The following is a 25,674-nucleotide window of genomic DNA, read 5'->3' as shown; positions in this document are numbered from 1 at the left end:
TGAATATTATAAAGGCGTATACATACTGTAGTATCTCCCAATACATAACATTTTAGAATAATAAGTCTCGTATGTGGATAGACTTGCGTGTAACGGGTCAAGTGCTCACAGCTCGACAGTGTCTTGAACTAAGGGTTTGCTAGGTTTGCTTTCTAGAATAGGCCAAACATTTTTCTAAGCCAAATATATGACCCAACCCGTATTTTCAAATACTGTGTAATTAATCATTATCATATTAATTTAGGCCTACATACGGTATATATGATAAATGACTTTATATCATACCAGACAGTAACAATGAACAAGACAGGGATACCAATCACTACAAGAGTGCTATCAAAGCTTTCTGTTTTGTCATACTTACCACACAGTAGGGTGAAGATAATATTTGACCTATTGTATGTACTGAAAGTAACTTAGTTTATACATTGTAATTATCAGTACTCACTAAGTGTTGTCCAGTTTGAAGCGTCTCTGGTAGTAACAGCAGTTTTAACTTTACAAGTCCACCTGCATTATTTCCTCAAAAACTTCACATTCTTCTTCACAGAGTAGAGTAAAGTCTTGCAGTTGCTGCTGATGTTGATGGTATTTCAGTGCGCTCAGCTCTGCTCTTGTACATCGAGTTGTTGAACAAACTAAGCATCTTATAGTTACTTGAACTTATTGTAGCATTTTTCTCACCAGCAAGATGACTCTAACTCGTAACACAGCTTCCATAGCTTCTAAGGAGAGCTTGCTTCTTTTGTCTTGATATTTGTTACGCGAAAAATTCTTTCAACAAAAGCATTACTTAATGCATGAACATTCAAAACCATTTGTGCAAGTTGAAAGAAAAACATTTGGCTCCTGCAGCATTTTCATATTTCTGCAGTGACCCAAAGTTTAACTGAACCATGTGGTACTTCATCACCAGTAAACTCTTCCAGTTTACCAAAAGAAGTTTGTCATACTGAAGTTGCAGCAAAGATGTGTTCTTACTTGCTTTGTTGAATCATCAGTGATGGAGCAAATATTGCTGCAATACTAGAAAAGACGCGCATATGACACAATACTATTCTGATAAAGGACATTTTGATGAAGGTATATGGTTTGAAGTTTTATTATCGTTCAATTATGTCAAGAAATACAGCGGCATTTAAAAAAGAAGCCAAGATGTGGTTGGCTCATGAAAAATCGAAGGGCCAACCTCACTCGAAAAGCACTTGGACCTTTAGGCCAAACCTGGCAACCCTGCAGTTGAACTGACCCGGTCAGGACAGTTCGCGTCACGCGTGCAGTTTCACACAATATCAACATCATAGCCTCCCTCACCTTCAGCTATTAGTTAACTCCGTGTTCATATCATCTATATTTCCATATTACCGTTATCATAACACTCCACATATATATCACAAATCCACAGTTAATGCTGCCCTGTACAACACACTCACTTATTCCAAAGACGAGGAGCAGCTTACTCAACACGAGCTGTCCTCAGGTAGGTGTAGTAGGATTTGGAGACACTATTTGGAGAGGTCACCATAGTTAGGATATCTTAGGACACTGTAGGACACACCTTAGGACATCGTAGACATCTTTGGACACTTTAAGGCGATGTTGGACATCTAGGACACCTTGGGACACTCCTAGGACACTCTTAAATTGGAACATGGAAGGACTAGTTAGAGAGGGAGGGAGGAGGCATCATGCTAGTAGTGGAGTGATAGTTGGGGTGGCAGGGAGCCAGCTGTTAGAGAGGAGGGAGAGAGGGAGGGGAGGGAGGAGGGAGGGAGGCATCATGCTAGTGGAGTGGGATAGGTTTGGTGGTCATGAGTCAGCTGTTAGAGAGGGAGGGAGGGAGGGAGAGAGGGGAGGAGGAGGAGGGAGGAGGGAGGGAGGAGGCACTATGCTAGTAGGGAGTGATAGTTGGGTGGCTCGGAGTGGCTGTTAGAGAGGGAGGAGGGGAGGGAGGACTCAAGGTAGTGGAGGATAGTTGGTGTCATGAGTCAGCTGTTAGAGAGGGAGGGAGGGAGGGGAGAGAGGGAGGGAGGGGGGAGGGAGGGGAGGCATCATGCAGTAGTGAGTGATAGTTGTGGTGGCTGCGAGTCAGCGTAGAGAGGGAGGGAGGGAGGGAGGAGGGCATCTAGTAGTGGAGTGATAGTTGTGGTGGTGTGAGTCAGCTGTTAGAGAGGGGAGGAGGAGGGCATCATGCTAGTAGTGGAGTGATAGTTGTGGTGGTCATGAGTCAGCTGTTAGAGAGGGAGGGAGGGAGGGAGAGAGGGAGGGAGGGAGGGAGGAGGGCATCATGCTGGTAGTGAGCGATAGTTAGGTGGTCAAGAGTCAGCTGTAGAGAGGGGAGGGAGGAGGGCATCATGCTAGTAGTGGAGTGATAGTTGTGGTGGTCATGAGTCAGCTGTAGAGAGGGAGGGAGGAGGGAGGGCATCATGCTAGTGGTGGAGGATAGTTGGTCATGAGTCAGCTGTTAGAGAGAGGAGGGAGGGAGGAGGGAGGCATGTGAGTAGTGGAGTGATGGTTGGTGGTCATGAGTCAGCTGTAGGGAGAGGAGGGGAGGGAGGCATCATGCTAGTGGGAGGGATAGTTGTGGTGTGGAGTCAGCTGTTAGGGAGGGAGGGAGGAGGGTATCATGCTAGTAGTGGGAGGAAGTTGGGGTGGCATGTGTCAGCTAGAGAGGGAGGAGGGGGAGGGCATCATGCTAGTAGTGGAGTGATGGTAGGTGGTCTGAGTCAGCTGTTAGAGAGGGAGGGAGGAGGCATCATGCTAGTAGTGGAGGATAGTTGTGGGTCATGAGTCAGTTGTTAGAGAGGGAGGGAGGGAGGGCATCATGCTAGTGGGAGTGATGGTTGTGGGTCATGAGTGCGGAGAGGGAGGGAGGGGGGGGAGGAGGCACTGCTAGTAGTGGAGGATAGTTGTAGGGACATGTTAGAGAGTGAGGGGGGGAGGGAGAGGGGAGGGAGGAGGGCATCATGCTAGTGGAGTGTGATAGTTGTGGTGCTATGGTCAGCTGGGGAGGGAGGGACATGTTGTGTGTGGGAGGATGTGTGGGTGAGAGCTGTTAGAAGGGGAGGAGGGAGGAGGGAGGCATCAGTTAGTAGTGGAGTGATAGTTGTGGTGCTGGTGAGTCAGCTGTTAGAGAGGGAGGGAGGAGGGCATCATGCTAGGGGTGGAGTGATAGTTGTGGTGGTCATGAGTCAGCTGTTAGAGGGAGGGAGGGAGGGAGGGAGGGGGGGCATTTGGGGAGGGGAGTGATAGTGGTGGTGGTCAGTGAGTCAGCTGTTGGGGAGAGGAGGGAGGGGAGGGAGGGGGCATCATGCTAGTGTGGAGTATGGTGTGGTGGGTCATGAGCAGCTGTTGAGAGGGAGGGAGGAGGGAGGGAGGGCATCATGCTAGAGTGGAGTGATGGTTGTGGTGGTCATGAGTCACTGTTAGAGAGGGAGGAGGAGGGAGGCATGCTAGTGGTGGAGGAAGTTGTGGTGCTCATGAGTCAGCTGTAGAGAGGGAGGGAGGGAGGGAGGGAGGATCATGCTAGTAGTGGAGTGATGGTTGTGGTGGCTTGGTGCAGGTTGGGGGAGGGAGGGGGGAGGATACGCTGTGGTGATAGTTGTGTGCATGAGTAGTGTTAGAGAGGGGGGAGGGGGGGGGCATCATGCTAGTGGGGATGGTTGTGGTGGTCATGAGCCAGCTGTTGAGAGGGAGGGAGGGAGGGAGGAGGGATCATGCTAGTAGGGAGTGATAGTTGTGATGGTCAGAGTCAGCTGTTAGAGGGAGGGAGGGAGGGGGTATGCAGTGAGTGATGGTGTGTGGTCAGAGCCAGCTGTAGAGGGGAGGGAGAGAGGGGGAGGGAGGGAGGGGAGGGAGGGGGCATTAGTAGGAGTGATAGTTGTAGGTCATGAGTCAGCTGTTAGAGAGGAGGGAGGAGGGGGGAGAGAGGGAGGGAGGGAGGGAGGGAGGAGGGGGGGAGGGGAGGGCATCATGCTAGTGGTGGGTGATGGTTTGTGGTGGTCATGAGCCAGCTTGATAGGAGAGAGGGAGGGAGGGAGGAGGAGGCATCATGCTAGTAGTGGAGGAGAGTTGTGGTGGTCATGAGTCAGCTGTTAGAGAGGAGGGGAGGGAGGAGGGAGGAGGGGGGGAGGGAGGGAGGCATCATGCTAGTAGTGGAGTGATAGTTGTGTATGAGTCAGCTGTTAGAGGGGAGGAGGGAGGGAGGGAGGCACTGCTAGTAGTGAGTGGTAGTTGTGGTGGTCATGGAGTCAGCTGTTAGAGGGGAGGGAGGGAGGCATCATGCTGGGTGGGGGAGTGGATGTTGTGGTCATGAGTCAGCTGTTAGAGAGAGGGAGGAGGGAGAGAGGGAGGGAGGAGGGAGGGGCATCATGCTGTGTGGAGTGGGATAGTTGTGGTGGTCATGAGCTGCTGTTAGAGAGAGGAGGGAGGCATCATGCTAGTAGTGGAGTGATGGTTGTGGTGAGTCAGCTGTTGGGAGAGGGAGGGAGGGAGGGGCATGTAGTAGTGGAGTGATGGTTGTGGTGGTCATGAGTCAGCTGTTAGGGGAGGGAGGGGGAGGGAGGAGGGCATCATGCTAGTAGTGGGTGATGGTTGTGGTGGTCATGGAGTCAGCTGTTAGAGAGGGAGGAGGGAGGGCATCATGCTGGTGGGTGATAGTTGTGGTGGTCATGGGTCAGCTGTTAGAGGGAGGAGGGCATCATGCTAGTAGTGGAGTGATGGTTGTGGTGGTCATGGAGTCAGCTGTTAGAGAGGGAGGGAGGGAGGGAGGGAGGGCATCATGCTAGTAGTGGAGTGATGGTTGTGGTGGTCATGGAGTCAGCTGTTAGAGAGGGAGGAGGGAGGCATCATGCTGTAGTGGGTGAAATGTTGTGTGGTGGTGGAGTCAGCTGTTAGAGAGGGAGGGAGGAGGGCATCATGCTAGTAGTGGGAGTGATGGTGTGGTGGTCATGGAGTCAGCTGTTAGAGGGAGGGAGGGAGGGAGGGAGGAGGGCATCATGCTAGTAGTGGAGTGATGGTTGTGGTGCTCATGGTCAGCTTTAGAGAGGGAGGGAGGAGGGAGGGAGGGAGGGAGGAGCATCATGCTAGTAGTGGAGTGATAGTTGTGGTGCTCATGAGTCAGCTGTTGAGAGGGAGGGAGGGAGGAGGAGGGCATCATGCTAGTAGTGGAGTGATGGTTGTGGTGGTCATGAGTCAGCTGTTAGAGAGGGAGGGAGGAGGGAGGGAGGGCATCATGCTAGTAGTGGGTGATGGTTGTGGTGCTCATGGAGGTCAGCTGTTAGAGAGGGAGGAGGAGGGCATCATGCTAGAGGTGGGTGATGGTTGTGGTGGTCATGAGTCAGCTGTTGAGAGGGAGGAGGGAGGGAGGGAGGAGGGCATCATGCTGGGGTGGAGTGATAGTGGTGGTGGTCATGAGTCAGCTGTTAGAGAGGGAGGGAGGGAGGGAGGGAGGGAGGGCATCATGCTAGTAGTGGAGTGATAGTTGTGGTGGTCATGAGTCAGCTGTTAGAGAGGAGGGAGGGAGGGAGGGAGGGCATCATGCTAGGAGTGGGTGATGGTTGTGGTGGTCATGAGGTCAGCTGTTAGAGAGGGAGGGGAGGGAGGGAGGGGCATCATGCTAGTAGTGGAGTGATTGTGGTGCTCATGAGTCAGCTGTTAGAGAGGGAGGGAGGGGGGAGGGAGGAGGGGCATCATGCTAGTAGTGGAGTGATAGTTGTGGTGGTCATGGAGTCAGCTGTTAGAGAGGGAGGGGGAGGGAGGAGGGCATCATGCTAGTAGTGGAGTGATAGTTGTGGTGGTCATGAGTCAGCTGTTAGAGAGGGAGGGAGGGAGGGCATCATGCTAGTAGTGGAGTGATAGTTGTGGTGGTCATGAGCCAGCTGTTAGAGAGGGAGGGAGGAGGAGGGAGGGCATCATGCTAGTGGTGGAGTGATAGTTGTGATGGTCATGAGTCAACTGTTAGAGAGGGGAGGGAGGGAGGAGGGCATCATGCTAGGACTGGGTGATGGTTGGAGGAGGTGGTCATGGAGTCAGCTGTTAGAGAGGGAGGGGGAGGGAGGAGGGCGGGCATCATGCTTGTATGGTGGAGTGATAGTTGTGGTGGTCATGAGTCAGCTGTTAGAGAGGGAGGGAGGAGGGCAGGGCATCATGCTAGTAGTGGAGTGATGGTTGGGTGGTCATGAGCAGCTGTTAGAGAGGGAGGGAGGGAGGGAGGGCGGGCATCATGCTAGTGGTGGGTGATAGTTGTGGTGGTCATGAGTCAGCTGTTAGAGAGGGAGGGAGGGAGGGAGGGGAGGGCATCATGCTAGTAGTGGAGTGATAGTTGGTGAGGTGGTCATGAGTCAGCTGTTAGAGAGGGAGGGGAGGGAGGGAGGGCGGGCATCATGCTAGTAGTGGAGTGATAGTTGTGGTGGTCATGAGCCAGCTGTTAGAGGAGGGAGGAGGGAGGGAGGAGGGCATCATGCTAGTAGTGGGTGATAGTTGTGATGGTCATGAGTCAGCTGTTAGAGAGGGAGGAGGAGGGAGGGCATCATGCTAGGAGTGGAGTGATGGTTGTGATGGTCATGAGCCAGCTGTTAGAGGGAGGGAGGGAGGGAGGGAGGGAGGGAGGGGGGAGGGGAGGGCAGGGCATCATGCTGGTGAGTGGAGTGATGGTTGTGATGGTCATGGAGTCAGCTGTTAGAGAGGGGAGGGGGAGGGGGGAGGGAGGGAGAGGAGGGCATCATGCTAGTGGTGGAGTGATGATAGTTGTGGTGGTCATGGAGTCAGCTGTTAGAGAGGGGGAGGGAGGGAGGAGGAGGGAGGGGCATGTGCTAGTAGTGGGGTGATAGTTGTGATGGTCATGGTCAGCTGTTAGAGAGGGAGGGAGGGAGGCATCATGCTAGTAGTGGGTGATAGTTGTGGATGGTCATGAGTCAGCTGTTAGAGAGGGAGGGAGGGGGAGGGAGGCATCATGCTAGTAGTGGGTGATGGGTTGTGATGGTCGCCAGGTCAGCTGTTGAGAGAGGGAGGAGGGGAGGGAGGAGGGCATCATGCTGGAGTGGAGTGATGGTTGTGATGGTCATGGAGAGCCAGCTGTTAGAAAGGGAGGGGAGGGAGGGAGGAGGGCATCATGTAGTAGTGGAGTATTTGTGATGGTCTGAGTCAGCTGTTAGAGAGGAGAGGGAGGGGAGGGAGGGAGGGGAGGGCATCATGCTGGTAGTGGGTGATAGGTGTGATGGTCATGAGTCAGCTGTTAGAGAGGGAGGGGAGGGAGGGAGGAGGGAGGGCATCATGCTAGTAGTGGAGTGATGGTTGTGGTGGTCATGGAGTCAGCTGTTAGGGAGGGAGGGAGGAGGGCATCATGCTAGTAGTGGAGTGATGGTGGTGTGGTCATGGAGTCAGCTGTTAGAGAGGGGAGGGAGGGAGGAGGGAGGGCATCATGCTAGTAGTGGGTGATGGTTGTGGTGGTCATGAGTCAGCTCAACCAATATCAAAAGAAACTGTGTCCTGAAGGTTGGTAGTGCCTCCAACTCCCACCTTGGCTACATGTTGATTAAACCTCCTAATGCCGCCTGGTCAGGAGTTGGTATTGGGTTGGAGTTAATGGACACTGCAGTGTAAATATTCAGTGATCCACATACTCGGTAATCGCACTGCATCAGTTGGAATGTAGTGAAATGGGATTTAGGGGACTAAGTGGATGGTCTGTGTTTCTCTACCGTAAGTCACCACAGTTCTTTGAATTAAATTATTATGTTTGTACTTGTTTTATACTTTAGTGTTCTTCAAGACATTCATCAAAAAAGAGAATGTTGTTCAGGCGTGTAATTTGAAAGGATTGACAGGTGGATCTGGATGCGGTTGTGGTATTGAACAGCAATTCGTAGACGAGGGATCTGGTGGAAGCAGGAGCCGGTGTCGCGGATGGTGCAGAAGCTTCTCACCAAATTTGCAGATGAGGTCGTGGTGACGATCAGAGAGAGCCGAGAGGGTCAGAGTGCTGAGCGCTTCATGATATGTGGAGTAGGAAGGGGAGAGAATAACTTTTCATTCCCTCTTCTGTACTTTCTGGTGTTTCCGTTGTGTGGCATTTAGGGAGGAAGACCAGGCTGGGTAAGCATGACTTGCACAGTTCTCTTTACTGTGACTGGGTAGTGAAGATATAATTTTATCAAGTGGAGTGAAGTGTTATCAGGTGTTATCAAGTCTTATCAGTAGGTGTGTCCGTGTGAGGAGAGGAGAACACCCGGGACCGGTGTGCAGGCTGAGGGGGCCAGTTTACTCATCGCTTCAGCACCTGCTCTGTGGTGACCTAATGAACACCTGAAGTACTGTACTAGAGGTACACACTGGTATTAAACTGTGAGAGTGACGCACGCGGTAACCAGGTACAGTAATTATATTTGTAGCATTTGGTAACCGACAATATGTCATCTTAAGTGACTAGGATACAGCGGCTTGCTCCTGACGTTGAGACTAATTAAAATAATTAACGATTAAATTGTCTCTTGAGACACATGAACTACTTTGTTGCATAAAGAATGTAATTTATTTGACGCATCAGAACAATTAGTACAATGTGACACATTGTGTGTGACAGTAGAATTATTACGAGATCGAAAGTAACTATTTACCTAATAGTCACCCACCAGAGGTGGCCATGACGAAGCAGGCCAGTGGCTAATATCAGTGGTTATTTTTGAAGCCCAGTACTGCTCTTGATTCCATAGCTTAGGCTGGTAGACTGTTCCATAGATCTACCAGCCTCTGTGTGAAAAGATATTTCCTTAATTTTCGTTGCATGATAACTCCAGCAGGCTTAATATTAATAAAACAGTTTATTTAGCCAGAAAAACACAGATACAGAGTGGATAATAATAACAATATTAACATGGCTGAGCCAGTTGAAACCTGAGCTCTCTTGAAGGCACCTGATATATACGATACATTATCTCAAGGAAGTATTATGTAAGTTTAGTATCATCTGGAATATAGGCTAACATAACATGGTTGTAGTAAGAACATATCAGAATGTTACCACGGTTATCACTTCGTTATTCATTAATTCATTTATTTTACATTTATAAGCATATATTGTACATATTTTACAGTGGTGATATACACTAAATATGATAAGAGTAGCAATACACATGGGTAGAATTTAAGTGGAAACAAGAGAACAGAGCTGTCAGTATCATGTCTTGTTGTGCAAAATATAATTGAAGCAATGGTAATTTCTATCTACATGACAGTTTCTGAGATAATGGTTTTGGTGGTACAAGAAAGTAGGAATATATGGAAGGTATTACAAAAATATTAATACTTGATTCTGATATTTTTTAGAGGCTGATTTAAAAGGAAGGAAGGGTGGTGTTTGCTCGGATGGGTGGGGGTAAGTTGTTCCTCACCTTCACACCGTGATATTTTATGGAGGCCTGGAACTGAGAGGAGTGTTTGGGAGGTGGTCTTAGTAGCTCTGGGTGTCTTAAGTGTGTATCTCTGATTGTTCCGGAACTGGAAATAATTATTGTCGATCAAGTGATTCACAGATTTGTAAACAAGTAGGGCACAGCAGTAGGTGTTAATATCCTCGAATTTTTACATTTTGAATTTAGCAAATTGTTCGTTAGTATAATTTTTACAGGTCATTGTCCGCACAACTCTCTTCTGTGCTGTAATCAAGGGATATGTTTTTGAAGAGCCAGAGGTTCCCTATAGTGTGTATCAGGTGTTGGTAAACAAGATCATATAGATTTCTTCCATTGCTGCAAGAGTGTGATACAGGATACTGCACTGTTTATTGACTTTACTGTGAATGGCTTGTAAATGGTTTCTCCAGCTAAGTTTCTCATCATCAACAACCCCAAGGAATTTAGTATTTGGTTCACATTTGAGGACTATATTTCCAGGCACAATCAAAGACAAAAGTCGTGTCGCGGTTTTGCCCGAAGATTAAATATAACTCGTGAAACATTATGAGAGCCCCCTACCACAAGGCAGAGCGCACCAAAAGTTTAGTCCTTCGGCATATGTTTTCATCAAATTTGACGACACGACTTTTGTCTTTCATTGTACGCGGGATCCAAATCTAGTGGTAGTTTTTCCTTCTGTGAAAGATTGTGTAGTGGGTCTTTTCGAGGTTCAAGGTCAGTTTATTCCGTATTACCCAGGTCCTGACTCTAGTCAGTTCAGTTTACATAGTTTTCATTAAGGAATGGAGGTCTGAGTTGCTGGCATAGAGATTACTATCGTTTGCGAATAGGTTGTATTTTATGAGTGTGGTGGAGTGGACTAGATCGTTTATGTACAATAAGAACAGTGCAGGACCGAGAATGGAGCTTTGAGGGACTCCATACAAAATTGGTGAGGAGTCAGATTGATGATTATTATAGCAGACATACTGCTTCCTGTTAAACAGATATGAGGTAAACCAATTGTGGGACAGGCCCCTAACGCCGTAATGTTCAAGCTTTGACAGGAGGATGGTATGGTCGACAGTATCGAAGGCTTTAGAGAGGTCCAGGAATATTCCGACTGTGAACTGACTGTCATTAGTAAATGATAGCAGAGCACTCTCGTGTTGGTGATGCGTGACATCACAAAAAATTGCCCAGGTTCACGTTTTCCATCCCTTTCAGGATTTTAAATGTCTCTATGAGATCTGCCTTATTGTGCCTTGTCTGAAGGGTTGTTAGTCTTAAGGCCTTCAGTCTACTTGGATAACTCAGATGACATACTGTAGTTCCGGAATTATCTTAGTCGCTCTGTGTTGCATCTTTTCTAGGTGTTAGGTCTTTATGGATGTAGGGTTTCCATGCCTGTATACAATAATCCAGACTGGGACGTATTTGAGATTTGTACAGTTGAAGGAACATATTCATATCTTTATGGATTCATTCATAAATAATCGACTATTATTGGGACGGTTACACACGTACGTAAACGCTAGAACGGGATAAATGAACTCAGAGGCAACTGTACTCAAATATACATGAGATCTTTAAAACTACCAAGATCAGACCATTAAAATACTGATTTGATATATGGCAGAAGTCCTATGTGAAATACGCTGATCTGTTTTCTTCTATCGTTCATGCTATCTATTATTTAATTTACCCGTTGCGCATCTCCGTACGTCTGTCCGCTTTTACATAAGTTCAAACATTTGTGCTCACGTTTGTTTCACCCTTCGCTTCTTGTAGGAGACTGTGTGTGTGTTTAAAATCTCCCTTTAAATTTATTGATATTTTATATGATCACACACACACACACACACACACACACACACACACACACACACAAACCAGAGAGAGATAACAGCGTATATCTTGACAGGTCTCTGAAGTTGACACATTCATTTCGACACGAGTGATGTAGCTAGTTGACACTTGAAGTAAGATTTCCTTTGACGAGTGATTTGGTAATTGTATGCCATCTTTTAGAAGGTTTTTGGACCATAGTATATATATATAGTGTGTGTGTGTCCGAGACAACTACTTTTCTCTATATCGTAATGTAGGCTATAGTTGAAACACCCAAATTATCTTGATACCTCCAGATGTTGACCAAAAGAAATTCTAATCTATTAAATTATTGAAAGAGTTTAATAGACTGGGCGACTCGAGGCAGTAGTTGTTATCCTCAGTAAAGTTTTTTTTTTTTTTACGGGGATTAGCCCACGTGGGTACAGGTCACTAACCCACAATAATAATAATAATAATAATAATAATAATAATAATAATAATAATAATAATAATAATAAGTAATAAATAATTTAATAAATAAAATAGTAATAATAAAAATAATAACCATAAATAAAAAAAATCAAGAGTAAGAATCGATATACATTATGTATGTTGTGTTGTTGACAGTTAAAGAAACAATTGAGATCCTGAAATTGTGTGTAAATGAGGCAGAAAGTGTACCTGCACTGCTGGTACAAGTTTTTCTGTAAAGTTGGATTATATCTCTGAAGGATCACTCGAAGATAGCCACCAACAGCTTACATTACTTTAAAAATAACTACCTAAGCGCTACCCTAACTTCAGTGAGATAACTTAACCTAACCTAACCTGCCCCAAATAGCATTAGGGTGTTTAATCATCAGGTGGAATTAACTGAGACTAATCTCCAGGTGATCCATCTCTAAATTCCTCTCTACATATTTATATGAGGTCTTGAAGAACAGTTTTCTAACACTCGACACTTTTAATAAACCTTTTTAGTTACGCGGAAACTTCATATATGAATACACTCGCATATTTTCCTAACATAACGAAAAGTCAAGATTTATTCGTTTGAGGCTAAATACTCGTGTTATGTTTGTAATATTTTATTAATGAGTGAATGTTTGCATCGTCCGGCAGTGAACGATATATACTTTGTTCACATTCCGAAAACTCACTACACCACGCGGGATAGGACAGCATTATTATATTGAGATATTTATGCTTCATACTGTCACTACAATGTTCCATTACCGTAGCATTGATTAATTATCTCTCTAGCGCATTGCCGTTTAGATATTTTTAAGATACTGTCAATGCCTAGGATGAAGATTGGCTTAGGTTAAGAAGACCAGCATCATGATACCCTTATCTTAACTGTTCAATTAATTTATGAAGTGAAATGATTAATGATTCACTTTGTGTGCGCAAGTTATCATGTTGAGGGTGTGAGGCAGAGTGAGGGAGGGGGTGGTGGTGTTCGTGCGTGTTGTTGTTTAGCATTTTATTGTTCCTTAGTTTAGTTGACGTTTGCCACTCTTCTCTCGCGTCTTCCACAACCCGAGGTGTTTGTTTACTTGAGTTCATCCATATGCAAAAAAAAAAAGAAAAAAAATAGAGTTAAGGTTATAGTAAAGATTTCTGTATAAGGAAATGTGAAGATAAGCAGTACCCCCCACCCGCGTAGGGCCGCCCATTTCGGTCATGGTGTGGTGTTGCCCCCCTCCCACACGTTCCAGCCCGTCACGGTGTGGTGTTGGCCCAGCCAAGTAGACATGACGGATCACTGCACACACCCTGCCCCACTCTTATCACGCTGTCTCTTGTTTGATGTTTACCAGCTGGTCCAGGCTGTGTTGGAGTCTTACCTCGTGTTCACCAGCTTAGGTCCTGAGGCTGGAGTCCTACCTCGTGTTTACCAGTTGATGTCTTGTGGCTGTATTGAGTCTTACCTCGTGTTCACCAGTTGATGTCCTGAGGGCTGTATTGAGTCCTACCTCGTGTTTACCAGTTGATGTCTTGTGGCTGTATTGAGTCTTACCTCATGTTCACCAGTTGATGTCCTGAGGCTGTGTTGGGTCTTACCTCGTGTTCCTGTTGATGTCCTGAGGCTGTGTTGAGTCTTACCTCGTGTTCACCAGTTGATGTCCTGAGGCTGTGTTGAGTCTTACCTCGTGTTTACCAGTGGTCCCGGGGCTGTGTTGAGTCTTACCTCGTGTTTACCAGCTGAGGCTCTGAGGCTGTGTTGAGTCTTACCTCGTGTTAACCAGCTGAGGTCCTAAGGCTGTGTTGAGTCTTACCTCGTGTTAACCAGCTGAGGTCCTAAGGCTGTGTTGAGTCTTACCTCGTGTTTACCAGTTGATGTCCTGAGGCTGTGTTGAGTCTTACCTCGTGTTCACCAGTTGAGACCCTGAGGCTGTGTTGAGTCTTACCTCGTGTTTACCAGTTGATGTCCTGAGGCTGTGTTGAGTCTTACCTCGTGTTCACCAGTTGAGACCCTGAGGCTGTGTTGAGTCTTCGTGTTTACCAACTGATGTCCAGAGAGAGAGAGAGAGAGAGAGAGATTCATGGCTACCTGGTAAGACACTCAACTCGCCATTACGAACACTGGGACCTCAACCTGGGTCAGGGGCGGCCAGTCATGTCACACAAGGACAGGGCCAGATTATCAAAGGCTTATACGTCAGATTATTCAGTATATGGTGCCATGAGACCGTATCTTGACTGGCCCATTGAAGTTAGGAAATAATGATGCCGACACTAAGACTGACGTAACCCACTTAGCTAATTTCATCGTAAGATTATCACACACTGACTTAATGTAACCTAACTTAACGTAAGCTAATCTAACGTAAACTAATCTAATGCTCCAGGCAACGTTAGGGTGAGGGTTTTAATACCCAGGTGATCCTTTAGGTGTATTCCCTCGTGACGTTTGGGGATGGAGTGTGGTGACGGTCTGTGAACCTCAAGAATCATGACCATTCATAGTTGACTGACTTAACTTAGGGTGACTTAACTTAGGGTGACGTAACTGAAACTGTAACTAATTTTGTAATCAGAATATTTACAGGTAGATATTATAAGTTACCTTTTAGTTTTTAAATAACTGAGCCTTTTGAGAATTGTATAGTTCTTTTAATTATTCACCTGTTGATCACATTTTGAATACAATGCTGAAAGAGAGAGAGAGAGTGTGTGTGTGTGTGTGTGTGTGTGTGTGTGTGTGTGTGTGTGTGTGTGTGTGTGTGTGTGTGTGTGTGTGTGTGTGTGTGTGTGTGTGTGTGTGTGTGTGTGTGTGTGTGTGTGTGTGTGTGTGTGTGTGTGTGTGTGTGTGTGTGTGTGTGTGTGTGTGTGTGTGTGTGTGTGTGTGTGTGTGTGTGTGTGTGTGTGTGTGTGTGTGTGTGTGTGTGTGTGTGTGTGTGTGTGTGTGTGTGTGTGTGTGTGTGTGTGTGTGTGTGTGTGTGTGTGTGTGTGTGTGTGTGTGTGTGTGTGTGTGTGTGTGTGTGTGTGTGTGTGTGTGTGTGTGTGTGTGTGTGTGTGTGTGTGTGTGTGTGTGTGTGTGTGTGTGTGTGTGTGTGTGTGTGTGTGTGTGTGTGTGTGTGTGTGTGTGTGTGTGTGTGTGTGTGTGTGTGTGTGTGTGTGTGTGTGTGTGTGTGTGTGTGTGTGTGTGTGTGTGTGTGTGTGTGTGTGTGTGTGTGTGTGTGTGTGTGTGTGTGTGTGTGTCGTCCCTCATTTACACCACCTTATGTAGCAACATTCTTAAGTGCATGTTGTTGTTGTTTGAATTTACGACATCGATATTTGTTTTATCGATTTTTAATGACTTACTGGTCTTTATTAGTATGAACAAGAACACCGTGTGGGGATGGAGACACCTAGTGTATTGAAGGGTACTAAACTCAACACAGGTACAGTACTTAGGGGGAAGCTCAGTGTTTATGAGTTGGCGTGGTAGTGTTTGGTTTGGTTTGTGTAGATGTTAACAGCGTGTTTATGGGCTGTTTCGTATCAACTGTAAGGGGAGGTTGAGAGTTACACTGGCTTTGGGGGAACATAGACTCACTCTTAATTTCTTCTATACACACACACACACACACAAGCAGCACCACGCCAAACTTTGAACCTTTTAATAGATGATGCCAGACTAGTGACAGCATTTCCTCGTTGATCTCTGAAAACAGGTTAACTAACAACTTATACCTTGAACTTTTTTTGAGTGGTGACGTGAGACTGAAGGGGGAGTGTTGTGGTGTGTTGATGGTGTAGAGAGTTGTGTCTGGTGAGTGTGTTGTGGTGTGTTGATGGTGTAGAGAGTTGTGTCTGGTGAGTGTGTTGACAGGGTGAGGTGTTGCCGAGTTAGTAGTGTCTGGCTCACTGCGTTGTTTCCTGTATTGTAGACCACACCCATCTAAATTGTTGTCCACCCTTACACTCACCTGACTGCCTCACTCACCTAACTGCCCACACATCTGACTGACCACTAACAGAGTCATCAAGCCTTCTCCTCCACCTATCCGTCTACCCAACAACTCATCACCCAGCCAGTCAGTGAGGCAGCTGGCACGCCACCCTCCTGGTCCTGTCATATATGGCCTTGTTTACCACTACCCCATAACTTACTGTATATGTTACCGGAGGGAGTATGATGTGATGTGGTGTGGTGTGGTGTTGGGTGTTTGGTTGGTGTGTTGTGTGATGTTATGATGGTGAGAGGTGTGGTGTTAAGATGGTTAGGTGTGATGTGGTGTTAGGATGGTGTGGTGTCAGAATGGTGTGGTGTAGTGTTTGGATGGTGTGTTGATAGGATGGTGTGGTGTGGTGTTAGGATGGTCTGGCATGTGTGTGTGTGTGTGTGTGTGTGTGTGTGTGTGTGTGTGTGTGTGTGTGTGTGTGTGTGTGTGTATCCCATAACTCAGACATGAGACATAGGAATCTGTATATAAATTCCTCCATTCATATATTTTCTTTGTCATTACAAGATAGTAACTTAGTTGTACTAGTTAGTTTTTGTATAATAATAATAATAATAATAATAATAATAATAATAATAATTCCGTAAAATTTGTCGTACAAGGATACAGTTTGATAGGCACGCACAGTATTATAGACCTGTAGTTATACAGTTCAGCATAATATAGACAATGTACTGTAGGTATATCGTGTACGTAGGTCTTGGGAGTATACAGTTTCCTATGTACCTAGAGAGTACTGATATAAAACAGTGGTACACAGTAAGGCAATTTGCACCAAGGATAGTCGATAAAGCTGTCAAAAGCTATTTCCAGTGGGGTCCTTTTGAGATACCAACTTCTGACCGATTAAAAAGTAGGGGAACCCTTGTAAATTACATATAAATATCACGTATAATTTCGATTATTTACTAAATTATAATTCCTTTCTTTTGGTTCAGTCACACTTGCACTCTGCCTCACGTACACACACGCCACATTCATTCAATTCTCGGATCTCATGAAGATTAGGAAACCCTGCTCATTTTACCTGATGATTTAACAATCTCAACCTGACAAAATCAAACCTAACCCCCCCCCTTTTGCCTTTGGTTGTTTAATCATCTGGTGAAATGAGCGGAGGTTTCTGATCTTCACCAGATCCTGTTTTTGCTTCATCTCTACACATTTTGTTAATCTTTCACAAGTATTTTTTTTACTCGTAAATATCAAAAGTTAACTACAGAAACCACTATATTTCTTTCCGAAATAATTTTCAGATTACTTAAACTTGTTTACTTTCTTTCTCAAGATCTTTTAGTCATTGTTGCCAAGAAAGTTAATGTTTCCACGTTCAGTATTCATGTCAGGATTAACAGTGTAAATTAAATTTCTTTGTTATTTCTTTATTTTTCTAAGTCAACTTCCACATTATTCTTGTACCATTATGATTACATTTTTCTCTCTAATTAATACTATATTTCCTTTGCGGCAGATGTACCATCAGGAGAGGGTGGAGGAGGTGCGGACAGATCAACGCTCTTCTGGCGGAGGGAAGAAGTCCTCCCTCAACAATAACCTCTCCGAACTTGACACCTTACTTCAGGACCTTAATAATGCACGATATACTGGAAACTTCAAAGGTAAGACATTTTACTTTAGTTACCCCGATGTCACAGGCTTGAGTTCTTACGTTTTCTTTAGTAGTTCGCCGTACCTCGATTTCTATGTCATCCTTTTAGAGGGAGTTGAAGGGGGACCTGAACAGCCCCTAAGTTAAGAAGTCTATCGGTGCAGGTGCCTGGTGCTATCTATGATTCTTATAATGTAATAATAATAAAAAGTAATCTGTAGTATCGATATGTGATTAGTCACTGTCCAATTGTTTAAACTATTTCAGAATAACGAACATTATGTCCAACCAGATAATAAAATGAAATGCCTCACAAAGTAACCAGTACAGTCATTTAAACCCAACAGCGTTCATTCATTATCATCACAATCAAAATGGCTCATTAGTAGACTATCTGACAGTGTTAACGGTGACAATTACATCAGGCCTCCAACTCAACATTTCAAAACTGTCTACCATTTTGCCTTTTAGTACATTGGCTACATCATCAACTACAACATAATATCTTGTACTGTATTATAGTGGTTTGATGTATTTTCTCAATATTGCATTGATATTTCTTACAAATACAGAACGGCCAGTAATATGAACACGGTTGAACACTGAACTTATGCTTCTAACAGGATGATGAACTCGTTTATAACAAAAACTGATCTCATAATGAACCATTGCATCTTAGACGTTGTACTGTACACACTAACGTAGACAATACATTATTTCCTCCCTTCACGGCCTATCTTATCTTACCTTATTCAAGACCTGGTGACGGATGTCCCACAACTCACAACCTTTCTTAGAGCCTAAATGTTGACAAGTGACTCGACCAGGTGTCCAGGTGACCAAATTAATCCACAGTTGCATTACTTCTTAATAAATCAAACAGACTTAATTGTGTTGCTGCCCATCACAGGGCGATTTAAAAGATTTTTTTTAAATTTTGTGATAAAAGTTTCTCAAACTGGGAGCCTGCAACATCGATACATCTATTTTAGCACACTCGTTTCCGACTATATTCTTGAGATTGATAGTTCCCCGTACCCCAGACAGTTGAAGAAGCTTCCTCTAGCTACTGTCTTGCTCTTGGTGATTCAGGTACTGAGTGTAGGAGGACTCGGGAGGATGGAGCAACTGGAGCTTCTTTATTTGCTACATCAAGTAAATGTTACCTGATCACTTCTTAGAATTATTAGCAACAGCAACATTGCCAGGAAAAGTAGGTTATCCAGATGGTCCAATTGGCAACATAGGTGACACAACAGGCGGCTCAGACGACATAGATATCATGAAGCAGGAAGTGACAAGTTAACGCGGTTACCCCGGGTAAAGTCTTGCTGGTCTCCGTTTTCTCTGATCTTGGTTTACACCTCCGTTCTCTGTTTCCGAGGGAGCCCTTGAATCATAGAGCTGCTCATCAATTTATATCCAGTATTTGTAATAGGAAAACATAAAGGTTAATATCATTGAAGAATCTCACAGAATATTTAAAATCCTGAACACAGATCAGAGAAGATACAGTATATCTTCCATGAGTGATGTGAGCGTCTTGTGACCGCTGGAACACTGTATTGGGAAAGTTGACATACTGTATGCTTTAAATGGCTAGTTTTAAGTTTTATGATCGTGATTGCCTAAGACCGCTTTCTATAACACAGTATTCAAGGTCACATTATACATGATGTATACACCAGTTACCTTTCACGATCTACAGGTATACAATGTATTTGTGGTCATTATGTGTATATACTGAGTTCCTTGTTGTATGCTTTGGAACATCGCATTAATGTTAGGTGATTATACTGATAAAATAAATAACGTGACAATAATAATAATAAGAACTACGGTAATAGTATAACAACAACAACAACAACAACTATTGGTAATAAAAATGTTAATATTTACTTAGCAATATTAGTATTAGGCAAAGCACCAGTATTACATCAATATTACCAATAAAATAATGTCATAATACTCTAGATACAATAACATGTAATAATAAATCTTTAAAATATTACACAAATATAATTGAAAAACATCAGATATAAATTTTCCCAGTCATAAGATTCAAGTTTGCCCAGTTGTCACGCTGAACAGATAAGGAAGTAATGCCTCACCACGGAAAGAGTGACAGATGTGTGACGCAGTGTAGGGATGGAAGCAAAAGTAGTGCTAAACATAAAATAACCCTGATCACACTGGATAACATCCTTCTCACATGTGTCCGGGCCAAGCAGGATCCCAACCCTGTAATGACTAGGACTATAGTTTTGTTCCTCCTCTCACACTATTGTACTGTTCTTCGGAGCAGTAGATGCATAACCAATGAACCATGTCAGTGGCTGTGAAATAATAACAGTGTTTATGTTTACTGTACTAAAAAAACTGCTCTATTAAAATAACATAACATACTCGACATGATAGTTCACCATAATGTTGTGAAAAGATAAACTGCCTTAAATTTTCTAGTGTTTAATCTTTTGTCTCGCCAGCGGGATGTCTGATAAAGTATTGCTTTTTTCGGCAGCCACGATGACAGCATCACCGTTAAGTTTTTATTAATGAGTCAGAATCTCAAGAACCTGCAGGAGAAACGTAATTGTAAGGTGACAAAATTTCCTTGAGCTAAAAGCGGAACATCTTATAATAATAATACTAAATATATTTAGCCAACAACATAAATGGTACTCTACACCTCTTGGATAATATGAAAAGTACTATTTGATTTAATAGCTCTTAGGATGGCTTACCAATGCATAAAAATATCGTACAGTACTTACGTTTCAATTCTTGTACTTTTCACTAGATGAGATCTTCTTTAGTATCTCTGGAGTGGATTTCAATATATTGTAGAACTCCAGACAAGTTTGATTGAAATTTCTCTTGGCTACCATTAAAGCTTTGAGGTTTGGGACTTGAAGATGTATTTTATCAGATGTCCACATTTTATTCATTTGAGAGAAAGTACGTTCAGTAGAAGAATTAGTTCCAGGAGGACAGAGTATGACCTGAACCATTTTGGACATGCGTTGATGACTGATATCTCTGTCTTTGAACTGAGTGAATAGTTGCATTCAGTGTTGGTAACCAGTGTTCATTCCACTCTGATACTTCCTCAACATTAATGTACTTTGCAACACACGTAAACTCGTCAAATAACTCAGTCTCAAATTTGGGTGAAAAAAAATGAGCCACAAAATCAATTATTTTCTCAACATGTGACCAATTTGTAACTTGTTTTAATGAAGCCCACTGCATATGCTCAAGGATTTGCAAGTAATCCAATCATTGATCTAAGTACTGAACACATGTGTCATAAAACTCTACTACTATTTTCTTTACAAATCAATCATTCCATCTTGTTCAAGTTTGTTTATGAGCCCCCTGACAGAGTGGTCCAGACACATTCGCTGTCTTTAACTGCAGATTTTGTTTCAAATCATAAACTACTCTCATTACTTCCACAGCTGAAATTTGTTCACTTTCAATCTTTGAAATAACTTGGTGAAAGGTGACTGACAGTACAAAGAGTTGAACGAAATATCTGCTCATGGGTTTTCAGAAAGTTTTTCAGTATTACTAGACACTTACGTTGACTCTAAGGTATGATCTTAGACCAGGGAACAACTTCAGTATTCTTCCAACTCCAGGCATAAATGCCAACCACCTTGTTTTACTGTGCCCCAGTAGCTGCTTATATTCAATGTCCACAAAACTTTTTCAGTTCTTCTTCCTGAATATTATAAATGCACAATAAAAAAAAACAATGAATTCTTATTCTCGATAATTTCAAGGCTTGTACAAACATTGGAAATTTACACGATCAGCTGCGGAAAATCGCTAAAATGGCAAATATGGCTGCCGTCTCTGCGGTCAATGTGTACTTGTACGGTCCCGGTATGGACTGGTTATCTGACAGATAATCAGACTCCACCTAGGGAGATCTACATTCACTGCCAAACACTTGTTCAAGAACGTAACGTAGCATAAGAACAAAACATAGAAAACTAAATGTGATCCTTCATACTGGCAGTACTATGTAATTCTATTAAAGCGGGACATTTATTAACGTTTGCTCCAAAGGCGGGACATTTTCTGGACGACTTGAGAAAGCTGGACTGTCCCGCCGAAAATCTGGACTCTGGTCAATTTACAACGGTAATTGTTGCCACACTTGTTACACGGTAGGTCATTGATGTTTAGATCAGAAATAAGGGGTCCTGGTGGTGGCTGTGACCAGCTACCCAGCGATAGAACTGCCAGCTTGTTTTATACAGCCAGCGGACGAGGAAGGCTCCCCCAGCAACCCCCCCCCCCTCCCCCCAACGTTTCCCTCGTCAAAGAAGGTTAAGTTAAGGTGAAAAGAAAAAGACCAAGATAAATATTTACTCGCGAAGTAAACTGTGTTAAGAGCAGTTTTTTACCAGCTCCTCCACAAGACCATCAGTAATAAAAAGAAAGATTTATAACTGAACAAAAAAGTTAATTGTAATATACGAAATTAAATTTACGAGAGCAATAACAGTGGTGTGATAGGCAGTAGAGATAAGTGTGTGAGGGTGTGGTGCTGTGGCGTCTAGCTGGTTGTCGGTAATAACAAGAAACAAAAAAACGTTATGTAATTCAGTGAAAAGCTAATTTTTAATAAAACTAAAGTTACAGAGTAGTAGTAATGTTATGTTAGGTAGTATAGAAAGAAAGATACAAAGTGAAGGTGTGTGAGCATGTGGGCGAGGCGGCCCAGTTGGCGCGCGTGTGTGATGTAAGTGTGTGTGTGTGTGTGTGTGAGTTATTAGCACAAGGGCTTAACTTATCTCCCAAGGTGCTCAAAATACCTCCTCCCGCCCCTCACATATTGTTCAAATGGCGCGCGACCTGACGGCGGCGAGTATAGAGGCGCCCGGCTAAATATGGCGCGCCATCACATGTGTTTATGGTGTGTGTTTCTCTGGTGGTGTTAGTGTGGGCTTTCTACTCTTTGTTGTGGACTTGTCGAGGTACACACAACACTCTTCTCTGGTGGGCAACAAGTGATCTGTGTACAAGCTGTCCTTGCCTTGTACTGTTGGTAAAGACACATGAAAATGTATGATTAAAACTTGGTTGTATGACCTACATTTAGATAATTTTAGGAGAGACATAAATGAGAAGTTCGCGGCGTAAAGGAAGATGAATGATGGCGATGATGATGGAATAAATAAGATGAAGAGGGAATATGGATGACGTGGGTTGAAACGGAGGTAAAAGACTTGTGACTAGTTGACGTCCATGGCTACAACAATACAAGAGAAAAAGCTAAGAAACAGATCACCTGACATGAGAAGCAGACAGGGAGGAAGTGCGGGACGGGGTGGGTGGCTTTAGAGTGTTCCTTTGTTAAGTAGAAGTGTGAGATGCGACTGTATAGGGCAAGAAACGTAATAGTACAATCAGTGTGTTTTTGTGGTGTTACAGATAAGAGGTTAGTGGTTTAGACAAGGTGAAGGATGGTGGTGGTGTACTTGTGGTGTGTTGCTGAGTGACGGTGAAGGCTGGGAAGTGGTCTTATTTGAGTGTTGTAAATGTTGTCACTGGTACCATGTTGATATTTTGTTGGTGTACATGGTGGTAATGGTTGTTGGTGATGATGGTTGTTGGTGTTAATGGTTTTTGGTGGTAGTGATGGTAATGGTTGTTGGTGTTAATGGTGGTAATGGTTGTTGGTGTTAATGGTGGTAATGGTTGTTGGTGTTAATGGTGGTAATGGTTGTTGGTGATGATGGTTGTTGGTGTTAATGGTGGTTAGTGATGGTAATGTTGGTGTTAATGGTGTTAGTGAGTTACCTGGCAGATGTAGTGAGTTACCTGGAAGATGTAGTTAGTTACCAGGTAGATGTAGCGAGTTACCTGGTAGATGTAGTGAGTTACCTAGCAGATGTAGCGAGTAACCTGGTAGATGTAGCGAGTTACCTGGTAGATGTAGTGAGTTACCTGGCAGATGTAGTGAGTTACCTGGTAGATGTAGTGAGTTACGTGGTAGATGTAGTGAGTTACCCCCTGGTAGATGTAGTTAGTTACCAGGTAGATGTAGCGAGTAACCAGGTAGATGCACTTATAAAAGGGATTAAGGTGTGACTTGAGGCACCCACAGGTGAGGTCGTCAGTGGGAGGTCTGGCAGGCAGTCTCACCTGGCCATCACACCTCTGGGGGGACGGCTGAGGGGAGGGGGCACCACCCTTCCCCTGCCCCCACCCCACCCTCCCTCCCCCCTATAGGCTACACCTCCTCTCTCTGCTATTTCGGCTTCCTCCTCTGCAGGTATTTGGCTCATTTGTCTTGGTCGTAAACGAGAGATAATGAAGACTATCTTTACCCTGCAGTGTGTCGTCATAGCAATTTGGTCTTTCTTCGAGGTAGTTTGCTTTGTTTTGGTTTTGTAAATGTGGAAAATAATGTGAACTATATATATATATATTTTTTTTTTTTGAGTAGTTTGTCATCTTCGTTACTTTAAGGTAAATGTAGTTTGTTATATGAGGCAGTGTTTTTTTTTTTTTTGTGGCGTGGTAGTTCCTTGTCCGTTTGCGTGTTAGTTGACTTGCGTGTGTTGTTGACTTTGTGTGTTAGTTGACTTGCGTGTGTTAGTTGATTTGCGTGTGTTACTTTTTCTTGTGGTCATCAAGGTTTGGATGGGGGAATGTAGCTAGCAGTTGGTATGTCTGTCTGTCTGTCTGTCTGTCTGTCCGTCAGTCAAATGTTACCTGTCTGTCAAATGTTACCTGTCTGTATAATGTTACCTGTCTGTATAATTGTCAGTAATGAGTAATGAGATCAACGTAATGTTTGACTCTCAGTTTATTTCACTTTAAGAATACCTGTCCACCTAACCTAACCTCACCTAACCTAACCTAACCTAACCTAACCTAACCTCACCTAACCTAACCTAACCTAACCTCACCTAACCTAACCTAACAACCTAACCTAACCTGTCCACCGTAACGCTAACCTCACCTAACCTGTCCACCGTAACGCTAACCTAACCTATCCTAACCTAACCTCACCTAACCTAACCTAACCTAACCTAACCTAACCTATCCTAACGAATCTAGGAAAAAGTTACAAGAAAAAAAGTCACAGGAAACAAAATCACAAGAAAAAAAGTCACAGGAAAAAAGTCACAGCAAAAAAAAATCAGAAAAAACTAACCTAACCTATCCTAACCTAACCTCACCTAACCTAACCTAACCTATCCTAACGAATCTAGGAGAAAGTTACAAGAAAAAAGTCACAGGAAACAAAATCACAAGAAAAAAAGTCCCAGGAAAAAAGTCACAGCAAAAAAAAATCAGAAAAAAACTAACCTAACCTATACCTAACCTAACCTAACATACGTGTCATGCAATCATATGTAAATTGTGTTGTCAGTGTGTACAGTACAGGTCACGTATTGTCAGTTAATAAGTGACTTCAAATATTTGTTTGGTTTTATTACTTTAACTGTTAATGACATATACTAGATAAAATGTGACTTTTTTCCTGTGACTTTATTTCCGTTCACCAACCATACAGGGGGGTATCATACCATACCAAATAACCTAACCATACCATACCATACAACCTAACCATACCATACAACCTAACCATACCATACCATACAACCTAACCATACCATACAACCTAACCATACCATACCATACAACCTAACCATACCATACAACCTAACCATACCATACCATACAACCTAACCATACCAAATAACCTAACCATACCATACCATACAACCTAACCATACCAAATAACCTAACCATACCATACCATACAACCTAACCATACCATACAACCTAACCATACCATACCATACAACCTAACCATACCAAATAACCTAACCATACCATACCATACAACCTAACCATACCAAATAACCTAACCATACCATACCATACAACCTAACCATACCATACAACCTAACCATACCATACCATACAACCTAACCATACCAAATAACCTAACCATACCATACCATACAACCTAACCATACCAAATAACCTAACCATACCATACCATACAACCTAACCATACCATACAACCTAACCATACCATACCATACAACCTAACCATACCAAATAACCTAACCATACCATACCATACAACCTAACCATACCAAATAACCTAACCATACCATACCATACAACCTAACCATACCATACAACCTAACCATACCATACCATACAACCTAACCATACCAAATAACCTAACCATACCATACCATACAACCTAACCATACCAAATAACCTAACCATACCATACCATACAACCTAACCATACCATACAACCTAACCATACCATACCATACAACCTAACCATACCAAATAACCTAACCATACCATACCATACAACCTAACCATACCA

General features: G+C 43.7%; 1 protein-coding gene across 9 annotated transcripts in view; it reads left to right on the top strand.

The window, feature by feature from the left end:
* Nucleotides 1–25,674, top strand: part of LOC121871529 (paxillin-like) — a 173,279-nt gene that overhangs the window by 59,493 nt on the left and 88,112 nt on the right. For all 9 annotated transcript variants that reach the window (XM_042373960.1, XM_042373956.1, XM_042373958.1 and 6 more), the window contains one exon: nt 17,154–17,301. In XM_042373960.1, the coding sequence (XP_042229894.1) occupies nt 17,154–17,301 (148 nt within the window). The remainder of the gene's footprint in view (nt 1–17,153; nt 17,302–25,674) is intronic.

This window comes from Homarus americanus, unplaced genomic scaffold (genome assembly GCF_018991925.1).
Source record: "Homarus americanus isolate GMGI-L3 unplaced genomic scaffold, GMGI_Hamer_2.0 scaffold45698, whole genome shotgun sequence".
In the NCBI taxonomy this organism is placed as follows: domain Eukaryota; kingdom Metazoa; phylum Arthropoda; class Malacostraca; order Decapoda; family Nephropidae; genus Homarus; species Homarus americanus.
The sequence above is the reverse complement of the archived record's forward strand: the minus strand, read 5'-3'. Positions and strand labels throughout refer to the sequence as shown.